At 37.7% G+C, this 19988-nt stretch overlaps 1 protein-coding gene across 1 annotated transcript in view; it reads right to left on the reverse strand.

Annotated features, from left to right (window-relative positions):
- The window catches only part of LRP1B (LDL receptor related protein 1B), a 632825-nt gene that overhangs the window by 256270 nt on the left and 356567 nt on the right, over positions 1–19988 (reverse strand). Inside the window, exon 7 of the mRNA XM_053947419.1 lies at positions 10790–10952. Within this exon, the coding sequence (XP_053803394.1) occupies positions 10790–10952 (163 nt within the window). The remainder of the gene's footprint in view (positions 1–10789; positions 10953–19988) is intronic.

The following is a 19988-nucleotide window of genomic DNA, read 5'->3' on the forward strand; positions in this document are numbered from 1 at the left end:
GGTTTAGAAGTTTCTAGCACAGAGCATATTAATTTCAGAACCAAGAGAGAGCCAGTGCTCCCACACTTTGAGGACTTTTGCTGGAGTTTTCAGGATTGTGAAGCAGAAATTGATTCTCCTTCCACTTGTAGGTTGACACAGTGGTGTTGAAATAGATAACTTTGGACAGCTTATTTAACAGCTCTGTGGCTGATCAAACCCAGCAAGGAAATTGTGTCAGCACCTCCAAAGAAAAGCTGCTCCTCACCCCCAGTGTCCCACAACCTTCTACTCAAGGCAGGAATTTGCCTTCTCAACCACCACGTGAGAAAGCTGCTCCTGCTGCTTTAGGAATACAAAACTAAACAATTAAACTTACAATTTAACCACTCAAATCAAGGCAATTCCTAAAAAGCAAGTCATGTGTTCCAGGATAAAGTTTTGGTATCAAAATCACTTTAAAAACCCAATTTTCAGTTTCATTTGCATCAAATCCCTGAAAAGAAAAAAAAAAACAAAACTTCCTAGAATTTATGTTTTGACCCATTTTCCTTACAATCCCTCAAATTCCTTCAAGTGGAGAGACAAAACAAAGGGTTACTTTGGTAATGATTCAGCCATACTTTTGAAATAGCAGCACTGAAACATTAGTAAATAGAATTATTGACTTTTATTCTTCTAGCACACCATTCTTTGACATTATAAGCTTACAGACCTGCACACACATACATCCTGATGTGAAATCCAAGGCTGAACCTTGAATCCCTTTCAGCCAGATAGTCCCAAGTGTCCCTAATGACAGAGACTCCAACTTCTACAGCAGTTAAATGCTAAGGTTGCCTCAGACTTGAATTTTTTCTTCTATTTACCTGTATCTGCTAATTAAAATTATTTTTTCCTGTATTCCTTCCTATAATTCCTCAAAAATAATTAAAATTTACCTTGCTATTCTACCAGTCTTTTATAGGAATAGTATGGATTTTCTCTTCTAGAATAAGTCACCACAGTTCCTGCAAGTTTTACACAGGGTATGAGGTTTTTACACTTTTTATTTCCTATTAATATGTCCAGATTTCCTCCAGCTTTTCTCTATCTTTCACCAAAAGGGGTCATGTTGCAGCTGAGCTCCAGCAAGGCATGTTCACACTACTGAGCACAGCAACGAGGCCACTGACATGCAAGAAAACTCAGGAAAAAAAAAATAAAACTGGAAAATCAATATATATTTAAAAAATAGCCGTCCATGTAATCAGCCCTGAGAAAACAGCAGTTCCATCAGGATGATGTCATCATACTGCTGATGAATTAACTGAATTGACTGAACTCATCATTTTTGTTACTCTGGGTGGTTCTGGTTAATCCTGAGCAAGAGTAATGGACTCAATGATCCTTTTGGGTCCCTTCCAACTCAGAATATTCTATGATTTAGTGGTTTTATGCTTCAAACATGGCATCTACACAGACAGTTATTTATCTTGTGGCAAGAAGGAAAAGAATGGCATGGCAAGAGCTTATTAGAAAATTCATGGTTTGCACAATTTTGCACTACTGCAATACCAAGACTCAGTTAAAAACCACAAGAAATATGTGAGCTGTGCTAGGAAAACAGATTTGGAAAACTTTATAACACAATAATACACTATCTGTGTTAAGCATGAGCTTTTTGTTCCTGTTTTCATTTTAGAGGAAAAAAAAATCTCTATCAATACCTATCCATATACACATGGATATTTTTTAATCTAGAATAAAACAAGTACATCTACAAAAAAAAAAAAGAGGTCCTGAGCACCTGCATTTTCAGTTCTGCTCTTCCACTCATGCAGTGTTCTAGTTCATATCAGAACCTGTCTTCAAAATAAATGACCTTACAGAAGCTGGTTAGATAATAAGACAATCGGGTAATAAAATTAAAAAAAAAAAATAAAAGGAGACTTCAAATGGACATGAACATAATGTCCATGCATTATGGAGCCTTAAACTCCCATTTATATTCTCATTCAGAAACAGAGTGGCCTCAATTCTCTCCAGCTTAATTGCTTTCAACTTGAAGAAAATCACTGATAGGGTGGCTTAAATCACGTAGCTTTTTCCTGGACATCTGAGTTATCAAAAAAAAAAAACCAAAAAAAAAAAACCAAAAACAAAACCTTCAAGACTTCTGTTCCAAGGAGAATAACATGTCCATTTCTGGGTCTCCTTGCCAAAAAAAATTAATTTTAAAAAAAATCGAATTCACAGATCTGTGGTAATTTCAGTGAAAGAAGAGCATTTTGAGCAGAAGCTTCACTGGTGAAGGGCTGAGGGTGCGAGGACAGGCAGCAGAGTAAGGACTCCAGTCCCCCAGGGAGGTGTGAAGCTCGGTGGGAGGAGGTGCTGGATCAGCTGGGGATGCCCCCAGGCTCAGTTTCATTTGTGCTGCTCATGTGCTCAGCCTGGTTTGCTGAGCCACTTCTGATCTTTGGGGCCGGAGAGCAGCGGGCAGAGCTGGTTTGGGTCATGAAGGTGCTGTGGTTTGACAGCTCAGCTCCCCAGGAGCACCTGAGCCCCTGAGAGAAGCACCACGCTGCCTTCGAGCTCCTCTGCACCGAACTCGGGAGAAGTGAAGAAAAGTTTTGCTGATTTACAAGCTATTTTTTCATTTTTTTAAATTTTTCTTTTTACAAGCCACAGCTGTCTTGTAATTCCACAAATGTTTTTGTATTCCCACTGATTTTTTTTTTTTTTTTTTCATACTTGCTGACACTACTCAAATGTTGTTCCTCTTAGTAGCAATAGATGAGAACCATTACTGGGCACATGCTGCATAAGAAAAACAGCTCACTTTAGTTCATGCTTCACCAGTATTACTCTAGTTAGCTTTTTATTCTCCAGGCAGTATTGTTATAATACCAAGTCTCAGAACATCACTTCTGAACTATTCTAATAACATTGCCAATGTTCACTGCCAGCTCTTTCACAAAGGATTATTATCAAAAAATACATCCTTTGTCACTGCTATCAGTATTTTTTTTTTTTTTTTTTTGTCTGAATGCAACTCAGTCTGGGCACCAAATACAGCCCACCTTCAGGGTACATACAGAAGACTGGATATTAATTATACTCATCCATCTTTATTTTCAGCAATGTTTGATTAATGAAAAAGTATGCACAATAGCAAACACACATCATTACTTGAGAGCATGCATGTACCAAATCTGTTCAGAGCTATTCTACTTTTATTGTTTTGGTTATATTTGTCACTTCAGTCCAGACCAATTACCTGACATTGTTCATGAGTTCCTTTTTAATGCAGTTAGGTCACATTCTTGGTATTTTAATTCCTTTAGATTTTTCAGTGACTCTGAGTCCTTTTCCACTGAATTAGCTGACTTTTTTAATACAACCTCGTATCTTTGCATGTTCAAAAATCAAATTTTATTTATTTATTTTATAATTTGCTGTTAAAAACAACCATAAGTTCTCCTATCTTCTGTTTGCACACGAATGCAGAATCATTGTATCACCCTATTTTGGGAAGGAGAGCAGATGTGACAATACCCCTTGCTTCTTTTTCTTACCAAGAGCAGCAGCCACAAGGCTTCCCAGTGAGCAGACCTGTGCTGCTGCACTGGAATTGAAGTTTCAAGGGAGAAAAGATCCAGGGGGAAATGCAAAGGTGAAAGAGTTTTCTGTCTCAGTCCCACTTTAGTTACAACAGTTAAAATTAAAAGATGGAATAGCACAGAACTGGAACTAGTTTTGTAAAACCTGAGATCAGACAAAAAAAAAAATTCATAATTTTCTAGCAAGCATTTGAGCTAAAGGAATAAAAAAAAGTAGAAATAATTTTAAAAAGGTGTATTTTGGGTTTTTTGGCCTGATTAGGTATCTTTGCTTCTCTCATCTTATTTTGGCTCCTCTATTATGCCATCTCCAACTGTTCACAGCCTGAAAGAGGTTGTGGAGGAGGAGGATGAGCAACAAAATATGAATTCTTAATGAAAACTTTCATATTATGATTAGTTACTACAACGTTTTTAATGTTTTTTCCTTTGAGGGTTTTTTTTTCCTTGTTTTTTTTTTTTTTTTTTTTGTTTTTTTTTTTTTTATTATTATTTTTTAAAGACTCCTTTTCAGGCCATTTTTAAAGTTTTTTTGAAGTGAGTGGGTCTTATATGTATCTTACAGTTCTTTGAAAATCTTTGTGACAAGAAAAGGAACTGAGCTCTTTTAATAATGTCATGTTATTAAACCAGTAATGATTTGGCTGTTTAAAAATGAGCTTTAATGATTATAACTCTCCTCTTTGATCAGCAGAAAATGGTGACTAATCTGATAGGGGAAAAAAAAAAAACAAACCACAAAGTTTTAAGACTCAGAGTCTCTCCTAAGCCTAGTGGCTGCTCTAAAAGCTCAAAGGCAAGAGAGTAAAAAGAGAATAAAACAGGCAGCAGACAATAAGTGCAGATGTTTTATTTTTACCCTGAAATACTCCCCTCTCTAAATAACAATGAAGGAAATCAAGAAAAAAAAATGTATACTTTGACCTTCCCTCCTTTTGAATTTCTACTCTGTCTCCACTGCAAGAATTTTCAGCTCCTCACTGATACCTCCAGGCAAATATGAGCTGAATGAAAACTCTGTTCATTGTGCCTAATACAAACTGCATTTGTGGGTTTTTTTTTTTTTTTTTTTTTTTTTTTTTTTTTTTTTTTTTTTTTAAGACATAGGTGCAGAAAGAGAAGAAAAACAAAATTGCTGTCAATAAATTTGTTTCAGAAAAGTCTCTCTCCATCCCTCACCAGCTGATTTGCTCTTTGCTGGCTGTTGTGGATTTACTGATGCAGGATTTCAGGGCTGGCTTTGGGTTCTGTCCCATGAAACATTCCATCAGAGACCTCACCCATCGTCTGTCCAAAATCCCACCATGTAGGACAGCTCTAACTGCCTTACTTGTCTACCCATGATGTCAAACAGGTTGAGTTGTCAGCCCAAAACTCTTTCTTTTTACACCTTCAATCCCTTTGACTCATTAAGGGCTGTTTTCCATCCTCTGGGATGGCTTTTCCATACCCCAGGCACCATCTCCTAAGCATTTTCTCTAATAAGGAAAACTTTTCATTCAGTGACGTGTAAAACTTCCCATTCCCTTTGATTTTTAGTGAAAAGTGCTCGGTGCACCTTGAATTGCATTGTGATCTGGCCAAGACAGCTCAAAAAAGAACATTTGCAACAGCATCTAAACACCCTGATCACAACAGGGCTCACATGACCAACCCCCAGTTTCCTCCTCTTACCTCTACCAGATTTCAGAGGTAGAATAAATTCAAAACTAAAACAACAAAACAAACAAACAAAAAGGCAGATTTAACTATTTCTTATGATTCTTCTTCCAGATCCCTCAAATATGATATTTTAAAGCTGCTGTTCAACTCTGTTCTTACACAGAAGGCTGATTTCAAAATATCTTCTTATCCCCTTGCTTCCTCCTGTCTTCTGAAATTTTAGACTGAGGCAAATTTCCCTACTCTGTCTCAGAAAATGACACTATGTATTTTTAATTACCATTATTATTTTCATACTGTGGCTTTGATTTGAGCCACAGAAGAAATCTTCAGAATCAGAGAGGAAGTTCACAGAATAATATTTTTATATTTTTTCCTCAGAAAAAGCTTCTGAGATGATGAAGCAGACAACTTCAGCTGTTAATTCTTCACTTGTTTCTCTTGTTCCCCTTTATTTGTTAATCCCAGAGGTATCAACTAATTGCTATGACAGACTTAAAATGCAACAGAGTTTTTTTTTTTTTTTGCTGTTGTGCATTTTGTTTTTTTTCCTGACTCACTAACATTACCAAGAAATGGTACATAACACCATAACACATTAATAGCTGTTGTTCTTCAATTATCATAATACAATCTCTTTTTTTGAATGCATTCACAAACGTTGTGTGGAAGAAATAAGCAGAGTCTGTGGGTTTTTTTTTTTTTTTTTTTTTGTATTTCTACACCATAGCAGAAAGAAAAGCCAATTAAAAGATTTATTCAAATATTTACATGACACACACTGTTGCAGTATTAAAATGTGAGCTTGCTCCTTTTACAAATCTCTTTAGAAGTCTTTTCTCCCTTTTGTTCCTAGTACAACTTTTAAATGGCAGTCACAATTTTCAATGACTCCAGCTCACTTGTTCATCCTCTCAGGTTCTTCTCTTCCCCCTCCTCCTCTTCTCCCCCTCAATCCACCACTGGCTGCATCATAGGAAGAGTGGACAGGTCAAGGTGAGACCCCACCTGAGGAGCTGCCTCCAGCCCTGGGATCCTCAACACAGGAAGGACACGGAGATGCTGGAGCAGCTCCTGGGGAGGCCACGAAGACGCTCCCAGGACTGGAGCCCCTCTGCTCTGGAGCCAGGCTGGGAGAGCTGGGGGTGTTCAGTGTGGAAGTGGGAAGGCTCTGGGAGACCTCAGAGCCCCTTCCAGAGCCTAAAGGGGCTCCAGGAGAGCTGGAGAGGGACTGGGGACAAGGGATGGAGGGACAGGACAAGGGAGAATGGCTTCAAACAGAAGGAAGGAAGGGTCAGATGGGATACGGGGAAGAGATTTGTTCCTGTGAGGAGGTGAGGCCCTGGCACAGGGTGCCCAGAGCAGCTGTGGCTGCCCCATCCTGGAAGTGTTCAAGGCCAGGTTGGACGGGGCTTGGACCAACCTGGGATAGCAAAGGTGTCCCTGCCATGGCAGGGGGTGGAACTGGCTGAGTTTAAGGTCTTTTCAACCCAAACTGTTCTGGAATTCTGTGATGATTCTATGGAGGCTCATGTAGGAGGTGTCTAAACCATTTCCTTACTCCCATTACTGCTCCACACTCTGTTCCACACGTCCTTCCACGCTCCAGCCTTGCTCTGCACATCCTTTCTGCAATGTCACCCCATGTAACCTCTAATCACACAGCTCCTTATGTTTGAACAGTTTTGTCAGTGGATGCTACATCAATACCCTCCACATTTCAAACCTCCTCCTTAAAGTTCATCTTTTTCCCATAAGCCTGGGAAATAAAGTAGAAAGTTATGGCTGGCATCCCAAAAGGCATCACAGCCATTGGTACAAGCTGCACAATTCTGGAACCAGGAGTAGCCCCAAGGTTCCAACCCCATCTGCTCTTCCTGTCCTTTCCCATTTTCTGGCATTCCCAAAGAAATCAGAAAATGGGTATGAGGAGGCATTAAGACACCCTGGTATTTCTATTATTCCATATATATCAGATGTCTGAGCAGTATGACCAGGACTGAAGTGTTGGGAGGGAACTGCAGCACATCCCCCTGCTCCAAAGCATTTTTGCTCTGTAAAATGGTGCAGTACATTCTGCATGGCCATTGTGGTGCAGTGGAAGGCAACGATTTACCTTGAACACTGGAGGCAACTAAGTAGACATATTTACATAAATATAATCAATAAATATGAATATATACACAGTTAGCATTCCACAATATTAATTCCTAATGTTTCTGAATGCATTCAAATATCACATAGCTTGAACAACAGTCATTTTATGCTTCTTAATAAATACAAAGAGATGCAGAGCCATAAACAGAATGAAATACTCTGTGTAGAGCCTTTCAGCTGGTTGTGGCAGAGCTGGGAGAGAACCTAAATCTGATCTATCCTCTTGTGAGTTTTAAATGTGTTACCTTCCCCATCATCAATGTCTGGTGATCAAAGTCTCATGAATATGCCAATGGAACACTGGCTGGGATACTTTGAAAAACCATTCCCCATGAGTGCAGCAGACCTGAACTGAGGATCTCAGCTAAACCCATTCTAACCCAGCTTGTATTTGTTTCATGTTGACAGTCAGCAGCACCATCATCAATTTTACACCAATTTCATGGACCAGCAAAAGTAATTGCTTCTGTTCCTTGACCACTGAAGAAAAGAAGTCCCGTATTAAAATTTATCAAAGCTATCAACTGCAGACATATGGAGCCAAACATCTTAGTTCAAAGGCATTTGATAGATAATATATTATTGTAAAACAATTTATTCTCCCTCTCTGTTGCCAATTGCCACTATATTTCCTCCTCTCCTTGTCCCAGCTTTTCCTTCAATCCATGTTTCACTGCTGTGTCTGGGCTCTGAAGTGCTCCCAGTGATCAGCAGGACACATTCCCTGTCCCTGGAAATGCTTTCCTCAACACGGGTCTGATACTTACACCGTGCTACTCTTAATTGATAATTAGTTAATGAAAGGGATGAGTACCAGCACTGCAAAACACCTAACTGGGTAAGTTACCAGCTCACTGGGGCAAGCAGGTATTTTTCTGGTGGTTGTGCATTAGATCTAGTCTGGAATAACCAAAACATCAAACACAGTTCAGATTGATAAAGTACTGAAATCCTACCAAAGTAACGTGCTTGGAAGAGAAACATAACAAACATGGCTCTTCAAGAGCTGTATGAATAGCAGAATTGTTTTTCTCTCCATTTCAAATTCAGTTTTATGAGAATAAGCTTCTATGAAAAGTTCTTTCACTCCCTGTGTGATGTGAGAGCAGCTTAGTAGCTCAAGTTCCATTGCAAGCTCATAGGAGAATATATCAAACCATCACCACTAAACATCTAACACAACTTGCAGGCACAGAGATGTAAAACTAACCACACTCAGAAAAGATATTCTTGAGTGCAGTGAAGGGAACCATTTGGAATGAGAAAATTTTCCACCATGACTTGGTTGTTTTATGGATAAAAGCAGAATTTCTGGTTCATGACATAGCTAAACTCCTAACACACGGATGTGAACGTGCAAGAATAACAGGGCTTGACCCTGTGCTACTACAGGAAGTTTATCACAGACATAAAGGCTTGGGGTCACACTCTGGATTTCCCAGCATTGGAAATGGTCCCCTCTGTGTGAGCAGCAGCTCATTCAGAGTTCAACTTGCACTATAGGTTTTAAGATGGATGCTTTTGTGATTTTTTAAATAAAATAAAACCACTGAGTTATCAAGACAGCAGTACCACCCTAAAACTCTGGCACCAAAATATTTCACAACTACGATCAGCATGAAAGGGTTAAAAGAAGAAAAGAAGGACAGACAACAAAAGACAAAAGAAAGGATCAAGAGGGTTTTTTTGTTTTTTTTTTTTAATAGCCAGAATGCTTTTTCATTATCAGTTTGCATTCTGGACCAAAACCCAGTCAAAAACTAACATAACTAATACATACATTGGGGTTTAGCAGTTAAAATGTATGTTAGGTATCCAATTAACAGGACAACATACATCAAATAATTAATAAAAACTAAAAAAAAAACCAAAAAAACAAAAAAAAAAAACCAAAAAAAACCCAGTAATGAAATAACTGTTGAACTGCATAACATGCACTCTGATAAAATTTCCCACACAGTGTTTTCACCACAAAATAGATGGAGATTGCTTAATAAGAATCAAGTGTAAAATATCATGGTCACCTGTGGCCTTTCCTACAGGCCAGCACTTCCCTCTCCCCACACCAGCCACTGTTCACCTTGCACATGGCACTGAAGAGCTGAAGAGCTGGCTCTGAGCAGGAATGGTTTGTAGCCAGCAGATAACAACTGAGGTCTCTCATTTTTCTGTCCCTCCTCACAAAACCAAAGGCTTGGGCACCATTCCTACATCCCTGACAGATAAGATTAGCTAATGGCAAGCTTTGGATTCATCCAGTAAATCCAGCAAAGAATATACAAGTAAAGGCATAGAAAAAAGGCTGCTGTCAGCAAATTTGAAAGCTTCAAGTTCTTTCAGATCAGAACTTGCAGAAAATCAATTTCTACATGAATTTTTATTTTTCTTTTAAAACAACTCTGCAGTCAGATCGAGTCAAGCTTACCATCTGCTGCAGAGAGAAGTACAGCTATGCTCAAGATCACATTATCAAACTTCTTTGTAAATTTTACATGCAAGCTGTTCCTGTCAGAATTGAAGTCATTGTGATAATGCTTCTTAATATTCATTCAGGCTTTAAATAAAGACTGACAAAAGTCCACATATGGATGACAAGCTGTTCCACTGTAAATATTTTTGTATTTGTTAAGAAGGGGCTTATGGCAGTTTAGGACATATTCCATCAGGGATTTTGGTCTGAACTACTTATCGACTGATAAAACCAAGATAAAATCCTTGTTCAAAACCCTTACCAAAATTTAGTTATAAATTAATTTGCTCCTATTCCTACTCCTATTTAGTTATGCTTTTACATCATTATTGCTTAAAAGCTTTTCCCATCCAGTAGATGTTATAAAATGGAAGACATTTAACTACTCTGTATTTTAAGCAAGGCTTAATTCCCAATTGGCACTGAAGGTAGCTATCTATGGAACAGAAAATGGTAATTTTACCATTAGAGCTGACCCTCTAAAGCACAGTAAAAATTCTTCCACTTTTTTTTTGTGTAAATAAACTTGGTAAACTCATTTCCAATATTCCTGTAAATGAAGGGATACAGTATAAAAATCCTTCAAAAATTCCTTTCCCACATTCTTTACTAAGAAACACAACTTCCAGAAAAGCAAACACAGAAGCAAATGTTGTGACAAGTAGGGATCAAATTGCTTTCTCAGTTTTGATTCCATTTTGAGAAGTCACAAGGCACACGCTGCAATAATTATTGCAATTAACACAGTTAACAATTTGCTCCAAGTTCATTACACGTTATTGCTTTAGTATGGCAACGATGCAAGTAACTCAATGCAGCAAAGGAAAACCAGTTTTTAAAACATCTGCATGACACAGATACATGATGTGCAGTCACAGACTCCTGTGAAATAAATCCTAGTGCAAAGAAAGAACCTTACCCTGATGTTGGATCAACAGCTATGGCCCTGGGGTTGCTCAGGTCCAGCTCGATGAGGGTCACACACACTGACCCATTCTGGCTGCAGACAAAGATCCTGTCACTGACGTGATCCACAAAGTAAAAATTCCCCGTGATCCAGTCCATTGCTATTTGCTGCACATCTGCCAAAAAAAAAAAAAAAAAAAAAAAAAGGAAAAAAGAAAGAAAAAGGAGCTCAGGAGTGCAGTTTTAATCCAAGTAAGCAATTGCTGGCTGCTCTGTCAGCAGATGCTTCACCCACTTAAAGAGCTCCAGCTCCTTTGCATTTATTATAGGGTTTCTAATAAGGAATCCAATTCTCAATACACAAATAGGGGTTGGGGAGAATTTTTTTCCTTTTTAGGTACAGACATCTGATTACAACCACAGTGGTTTGAAAGATACACATTTGTTTTGAGCTCTGTTAAATATTTTTAAGTCTGTCATTGTGATTTTTTTATGGTCTCCTCAGAAGCAGCACCACTGAACGATGGTGCACCTGTGGAGCAGCTGAAACACTGGTGGTACCAGGCTGCTGGGGGAAGGCAGCTCTGAAGCCATTCAGATTCTGGATTTAATGTTCTAGAATGTCTGCCAGACCCTGGGATGGGACATTGGTAAAAGTTAAAGGAGTTAGTTGGTTATTTTTAAAGGGGGCTAAAAGTAGACCAGAAATACTTAACAGAAATTAAAAAAATGTGATTTGCATGTCTAAAACCACCTTATCTATGCATTCATTTTAATTTAAAAACCTTTTTTCTTGTAGTTCTGGGGTATCTGGATGCTGCCAGATTTCTGATAGTTGCCACAATAAGTAGCATTGAAGTAAATTTTCTGTGATAATATAGGGACATTCACTAACAACCAAGTTTTCCTTCTCAGGACATTGTGTCAGCTTCACAGTGCCCTAACACAGCTGCTCACTCCGTTCTTTTCCTTGTGGGATCCTGGAACCACACTCTGTAAATGCCTTATAAATCCTCCATTTTTCTTAAAAATCAGCTGACCTGCTCATACACCATCTTACTGTCACAGTAAGCAAAAGTAGAGAGAAGTGCAAAGAACATAACTTTATCAATTTTATTTAACTAAGATTTCTTTTCTTCCTCTTCTTATTGACAGTATTGTATTGATACCACTCTGTAGGACAGAATTAGTTAATCTTTAATAAAGAATACTGCAATTAATAGAAACATATATCCTGTTAAATGTTTTCAATTATCAATCTCAATGATTTTTGATTTAAAAAGCTTAAATATGTTTATTATATTACAGTGCTTACAAAATAGTGCTAACGTAAGCTGAGATTGTGTCATGATGAGAGAACTCAGATGTGATAAAATAGCATTACTTAGAGAAGCTGTTGTTTTTTTGGTTTGTTTTTTTTTTTTTTTTAACTTCTAGTTTTTTGTATGCGTATAATCCTTCACACGGGGGATTTTTAGGTTTGCTTTCCACAATCCAAAAAATAATCCTGCCTCCATCACATCCACACTGCACTGGAGAGTAGTAAGTAAACTTGATTGAACAAAAATTGTATTCATTGAGTTTTTGATGATAACTCAGGGCTTATGAGCCTCTTACTTAAAACAGACATGGAAGCTCATTTATTGTCCTTCAAAGTGCAGGAAACTTAAATAAGATTTACTCAGTGAAATACCAGGAACACCAACTGTATCCCACCTCAGCCACCCCATTACACAGTTCACTGCTGTCTTCTGTCTCTCCCATTCCTGCCCTTCCACTACTCATTTCCCTTTGAATTAAAAGTGAATATTGTGCCTGATAGGTCCTATTACCAAGATCTGCTGAGCCAGAATAAAGAAATGCTCCATTTAGCCCAATATCCAAACTCCAGAGGAGGCCAATGTCACATGCACTGTGAGATATGTGAGCATTGATATATTTCAGACAATAGGAAGAAAACACTTTTTTTTTTTCTCCTCCCTTTTCCCAAGCAAAATATAGGACATGCTTTTAAAAATGCCAGAAGAAAACTCTGTGCCTCTGGAAATCAGTAACGGTTAAAGCATTTTCAATGTGCCTGCTTACCATTTTCTGAAGTTAGATTCATGGAATGAAAAATTTATGGTTTACTGATTCAGGAAAACTTTTGAAAATTGCAGATAAGCTTCTGTGTAACAGAAGCATTTCAGAAAATATTGTTTAAATGGGACAAAAGGTACAAAAGGGATCCAATTTCAAACATGTAGAAATAAAACTAGTAATTAAATTCCTGCAATGAGAGCTCTAGAAGATTGCTGTACATTGGGACCTGGATGAAAAGGAACAAGGTTAAGTAGCAACCTGTTGGAGGAGGGTTTTTTTTCTCCTATTGTGTGAAAAACGTACCTATTTTGAGATGAAAGTGATATATATGTGAAAGGCACATCACACACAGGTTATTGCATTTGTTAACATAACAGTACTTAATGTTATAAAACATTTGCTCTATTCTTTCCTTAGGTTTTTGGTAACATATCACAAGAAATTGCACCAAAGAGCTTATTTTTTTTTTTTTTTTATGGAAACCAAGAATAATTCATTCAAGGTCATAGTAGGGATGACCATTTGCATTAGGTAGTTAAAACTGAGCTCAGCATTCCAGGAAAAGCGAGACATCCAGAAGCAATACCACACCATAAACTTTGTGTCAAACAGCATTAGTAGCTGTTAACACTTATTTATCCAAGTTCCCTGCCCAGCAGGATTTGGGAAGGGCATGGAGCTCCCAGCAGCACAGGCTATTGGAGAGGTTTAGGCTCATTCCAACTGCATTCCTTGTACAGCTGCTCTTCCCAGAGCATGCCATGCTTCATGACTTTTATCACAGTTTCCAGAACAAGCTACACATTAATTCACAGTAATTTTCTTCAGAAGAACAGAGTGCCAGAGAGATATCCTGAATCAAGGGTTTAAAGAAACTGGAAGAGTTAAAAGTTTAGCTAGATTTACTTAGGGGCTGGAGGGGAAGAAACAATTAAGAGTATAGGAAGAAGAAATAATAAGGGATAGTTAAATATTAGCAGACAGAATAGTTAAGGCTAAGCTATAAATCATGTATCTGTCTTTACTGTGTTTAAAGAAGCAGGATGCTGATCTCATTGTGAAAAAGAAGAGGGCCATGGCTGCACTTGGGCCCTGAAACTTGACCTATAGCTAAGGGGTCCAAAGCCTGCCAACAAGGCAAAATTAAAGGGTCACTTTGACATCAGAAGAGCACCAACCCATTTCAGAACCCACTGACCCATTTCAAACCCACTGACCCATTTGAAGTGAAAGACTGCACAAGCATGAAGGAACTTTGGACTAATTTAAATACATTTCACTATGAAACAAGGGTAGGTGGGGTTAGGTGATGAATATGTATTAGGGGTTTTGGGAATTATATTAATATGTAAGACTTTTTTAGATAAATAGAGAGCCAGAGCCTGTGATTCTTTGCACACACCTTTGGAAATTATTCCACTTGTGCCTGGTGCTGTAATAAACACACCACTTTTCAGCTTTAAGTAGTTGAAGAGTCATCTGTCCATGCTTCAGTCCTGCTATGCAAAGAACACTTCCCTCCAAACCAGCCCATCACTGTCCTTGGCAATTCATGTGGGTGCTGAGCACATTTGGCATTTGTGTGTTGGAGGCACCATTGATCTGCTCTGGGATTTGTCTCTGTTCTGTGTCCCCTGTGTTGGACACATCCACCTTCTCCCAACAGAACTTTGTAAGGAATTGCCAAGGTCCACTCCCCCACCAAATTAAATTCGACATGAGAAATCCCCTCAGTTGGCAGATTATGGGTTTTCATCTCCATGGTTTGGTAGCAGCTCTGCATGAAGCTGCTGTGAATGGCTCCCCAGCTCCCCATGAGTTGCATGCACTGTAAACCACTGATGTAAGGCTCTGCTTGAACTGGGGACTTTTAAAATATAGATAAAAATGTTGTACTCAAGAAGTTATTGAATTCATTTCATGCCTATTTCTGGATTTATATATAAGCCCCACTATGTGCAGATGTTTGGTCCACTGGCATCTTTAAAGTAATTAATCTTTTTTTCTTTCATTTGCGCAGTTTCAGAAGCCTCTAAAAAGAAATGTTTCCCCTTGAAAACACACATATTTATTCTGAGCAATCCTCTCTATCGTTCTGAGGGCTTTTCCTATATTAATAGAAGTTTCCTTGGAGCATTTTTGCCAAATGTGATCATCTTTCCTTTATTACTTTCTAAAAACTAGGATTTCCTCTTAAGGGCTTCATAAAGAATAGTTAAGACAGCATATAGGTTAAATTCTGCTCTACTTAATGACATTATGTAGACTGGGCACAGCAAAAGTGTGTCTGGAAGTGAACTTTTCCTATGTCTTTTAAACACACAGACATTATTAGACCTTTAGATAATAATAATTTCATATAAGGGTGGTTAAATCTTCAAAGGGTCCAGGAAATACATGTCTTATAGCCAAACCATAGTTTATGGAAATCAGAGAAAAATAAAATGGCTCTCTTCTTTCACTTTGATTTTCCAACATTTATCTTGTATGAATTATTACATTTATTTCCATTTCAAATCAAGACTAGCACAAGACTTCAGATCTTCAGCAGAAGAGAGGGAAAAGCAGTGACATATTCTTGTATTTCTGTTACAAGAAAGGATTCTACCTAATACTATCTATTAAAATCAGTATTATATTAACAGATTTCATTATTCCCAGATGTAGAAACAAAAATTAGCAAGTTTTTTTCCTGTTAAAAGCTTCAGTATAAACATTCCTTGTTTTTAATGTATGAACTGATTGGAACAAACTACTCAGTGGAATTCTTGAGTTGTTGGACTGTTTTTGAGAAATTTTTGAGTGAAACTTTTCTCCATATATTTCTTGTCTATGATGAAAGAGATTGACCATTTCTCACTATTTTAAGGGAAAGAACTTAGCTTCTACTGCCTTATATAGCCAATTTTTCCTTAGTCTGGACATTACTGCAATGAAAACTTCCTCATATATGCAGATATAAATCAGTATTGAATTCATATTTAGATTTTCCCCATATTAATATATATTTTAAAAATATGTATTTGAAAGTGCTTAAAAAAATCTTTGTTTTTCACACGGAAATGCTGGGTTGTTTTTAGGTTTTTGTGGATTTTGTTTGCTTTGTTTTTTCCTTTATTTTGTTGTTGTTGTTTTTTTGGGTTTTTTTGCTTTTGTAAAAATTGATCTTAAAGGAAGAATTATTTTGATTATTTTAAATTACCAATTTTTCTTCTACAACCTCTATATCTCCTTTCTGAATGCAATGTCCAAACTGGCATGGCCAGATTTAGTTTAATTTATTATCTAGTTAGAAAGAAAAAAAGAGATAAAATTATGTATTTATCAGGAAACAAACAAACTTTATTGCAAAGATAAGCAGAAAGTCACTTGGGAATAGTTTTTGCCTCCACTGAGTAAAAAGACAATTTTGGAACAAGACAAGGAGCACCAAGTCTTTTTTTTTTTTTTTTTTCCCTCCAAAACCCAGTGATGGTGAGAGCAGGCAAGAAGTGTTAAAACACATAAATGACAAGCTATGAAACCCTGCAGCAGCACTGCCTTTGCTGTGCCACTCTTTCACTCTTTTGACATTAATGTTCCTAATTAGCAGCCCAGACAGCCTTGTACTGACACAGTGCCTTGGCAAAGTGCAGCTGGAATGGATTTTCTCTGTGCCTCTTCTACTACCAAAACTTTGCCATAATTCTGTCTGTAATGCCACTTAAAAATATGAGTTTTATTAAAGATGTCACCATTTAATAAGTCAGACACACTGTTGTCTCAACTTTTAACAGCCATGTCCAGAGTGGTTATTACATAAGTTGAAAAATGAAAAATCAAGTGAAGAATATCCATCCCTCTTTTTCAAATTACTCATCCTCAAATATCTGATTCCTCTGAATTAAATCAGCCTTCAGAGATACTCTTTATTAGAAGCACAATGCAGAACCTAAAATACCCTAAATTTAAATAAGCACTTTAAAGCATCTAGGCTTCAAGTTCCTCAAAAGAAGAGAAAGCTTTTCCTTTTCTTTGTGGAGTAAAAGTATTTCAATTTCAATCAGTTTGGTTACTGACAAAAATATCGTTGGCTTTCTTTCAACCCTGGAGCATAATATACTGCACTAAAAACCTAGAAATGTGAACACTGAGACAATAGCAGTTTCTCCAAGCTAAAGAATTTTCAAAAATACAAGAATAATCTAAATATTATGAATACTTAATGAAAGCATCCTGATGGCTCAGAAAGACACAAAGTCTCTCAGAGACGTGGTCAATTCAGGCACTCTGAGATTCAGGCATTCAGCTTCCCAGCAGGTACAGAAAAGAAAAAAAATCTGGCATTTGGTGAGGAGCTGGAACAGGTCGTGGCTGCCCCATCCCTGGAAGTGTCCAAGGCCAGGCTGGACGGGGCTTGGAACAACCTGGGACAGTGGAAGGTGGCCCTGCCCTTGGCAGGGGAGTGAGATGATCTTAGAGATCTCTTTCATCCCAAAGCATTCTGTGACTCCGTGATTCTACATTGGCTGAGGTGGAATATTGAGCAGGTACTGAGAGAGAAGCGTGAAAGTGTGGCTTTAATAAACTTCCTTCTTCTCCTTCTTCTACCAATATTAACAACAATGACAACAAGAATCACCAGCAATATCCTCCTCTAACAAATTCCTTTACACAGCACTCGGTGGAAATGTGATCATGCCCCAGATATGTTTGTGCCATTCCCAGGAATTTTACAGCAAGTTAGCAAAATCTGGTCCTAAATTCTTAAGCATTCTTAAGGATCTTTCTTCTCTTACTTTTGTTATAGAATGATTCTATCAGGAAATGCATTGAGCTTCTGAAACAAGTCAGATTAATGAAATTTCTGTTATTGGACCCTGCATCACAGAGCTGGCTGCGATGCCAACGGGTTAAAGGAGCAAGGAGAAAGTGTGAAACAATTAAATAAGGGCCTTGTGAGTGGCCCTATCTTTTAATCCTGACTGTTAAGATTTTTACGGAGGGTGAATTTTCTGACATCAATCTCATGTCAGAAATAAGTAAGAATAGCTGAAAACCATAACATTCCTACTTTCTGCATTGCTGAGTCTCAAACACATTGCCCAGTGATTGCAAACCTGTAATGGGGTCCCAGTGGCCCATGTACATGCTGAACAATAAAGACAGATTTATAGAGGCACATAGCTATAACAGTCTTATTTTTTTTCTTTTTAGCTGCACATTCAACAGCTTCTTATAAATCTAGTGAGACTGTAAATCAAACCCAGTTATTTACTTCAAAGCAGTTAAGTCACCCACTGTTAAAATTAAAGCATAATTCAGCTGCAACAGGCATCCCATCAAACACGTGGCCTCGGAGAGCTGCTGTGGGGACACGGCGTGGCTGCTCCAGGCTGTGACATTCCCTTCCTTCAACCACCTCCCACCTCCCTAGGACTGCCCCCTGCTTGGGTTATGAACCCCATAAACCTTCATCACACAACCATAAAGCCACTTAAAACGTTTTTCCACAGACAGGCTAAGCAGCAGGTGATTACAATGCAAAGAGATGCCAATAAATGTGTGGAGTTACTTCTACAATGCGAAGTATTTAAGGGAAATGACTTCCAGAGAAAGTTTGAACAGTTTAATAGTAGAGGTAAGCAACAGTGCCTTAAGAAATGCTTTTGGGGGAATAATTGAGAAGTGAATTATGGCTGACAACTCTTAAAAAATGGGTTAGGCAACTCAGGAAAGGAAACTCACTCTGTACTTTTTTTTTGTAGAAGGCAATATTTGTCTGAGAACACTCATTCACAGGATCCAGGTATGCTGCAGGTTCTTGCAGGCCATAATTTTGTAGGCTATGTTAATCTGGAGCCCACTCTAGTTGCTCTTAGCAATAAATGGTCTAGACAATATGAAATGCAGGACATGCCATGACCCACTGGTGTAAATCAATCCCAAAGGACATTATTATACTCAGATTTAATCAGAAGGTAATACTGACCACAGATTTAATTGACCATTTACTGTCCATATTTAATTTTGTTAAACAGATGCATTCACATTAGGCACAAAAGTCTTTGTCTTTCTCTCAAACATATTAGGGCAAAAGGAGAATAACAGTTGCAACAAAGAAACAAACAAAACACATCATCAAAAAAAAAACCAAACAAAAAACAACCAACCAAAAAAAAATCCCAACAACTTTAGTGCTAGAATAAATAGAACTTGCTTTTAATATAATTAAAGTCTGCATACGGAGCCCATTTTAAATCCAGCTTGAGAATTGCAACTTAGACAATCTAAAAATATTCTTAATATTAAAAAATATGACCTGCATGGTTAGCAAACATACACCTCGTTATTTTGGAAACAAAACCCTATCATGTACTTTACTAGATAAAAAGCCTTTATTTTTAGGGTTGCCAAGGAAAGAAAAAAAAAAAAAAGTTTCTTATATTAAGGACATTGATCTCTTATTGATCTCTTTTCTTAATCTTTTCCTCTCCCTCTAGCAGAGGGATCATCACACCATGCCATCAGCAGACTGGCACTCCTGAACCCACTGAAACCACTGCTCAGCACCTACAAAAATCATCTGAGAAAAACAAACAAATAAAACCCTTCCTGCCTACCAATGCTGCAACAGACAATAATAAATGCATCCCATGTAAACATTACCTCATCCTCCCTTTCTCCCTCTCTGTCCTTTTCTTTTTTTCACCCATTTATTACATATTTGAAATATCAAAATAGTAATCTTTGAGAAGAAGATTCATTATATGTGACTTGACCAACAAAACAGACAATTGCCCAGACTTAAAATATTGACATTGTTACTGCACTTAATAATAAAAATTCCTTGTTAACTCATTTCCAGTAATGCAAGAAATAAAAATAAAACATGGCTTCAGACTTATACATAAATTATTTTTCTATCCATTTTCAACCAGACATCAAGACACTGCTTTTTTCTTGTTGTTTATTTATTTCTCTCATCACCCCAATAGTGCTGCTATTGGGCTACCTGAGCATTATCCTAAGCCAGAATGGCACCATAGATCCCATTTAATGTCTCATAAATCACTCACACAGCCAGTGCTTCCAGAAATATGACTCCAACTCAATGTGCTTATATGTCAGAACCTGACCTTTGCTTTCAG

Source organism: Vidua chalybeata, chromosome 7 (genome assembly GCF_026979565.1).
Source record: "Vidua chalybeata isolate OUT-0048 chromosome 7, bVidCha1 merged haplotype, whole genome shotgun sequence".
Taxonomy (NCBI): domain Eukaryota; kingdom Metazoa; phylum Chordata; class Aves; order Passeriformes; family Viduidae; genus Vidua; species Vidua chalybeata.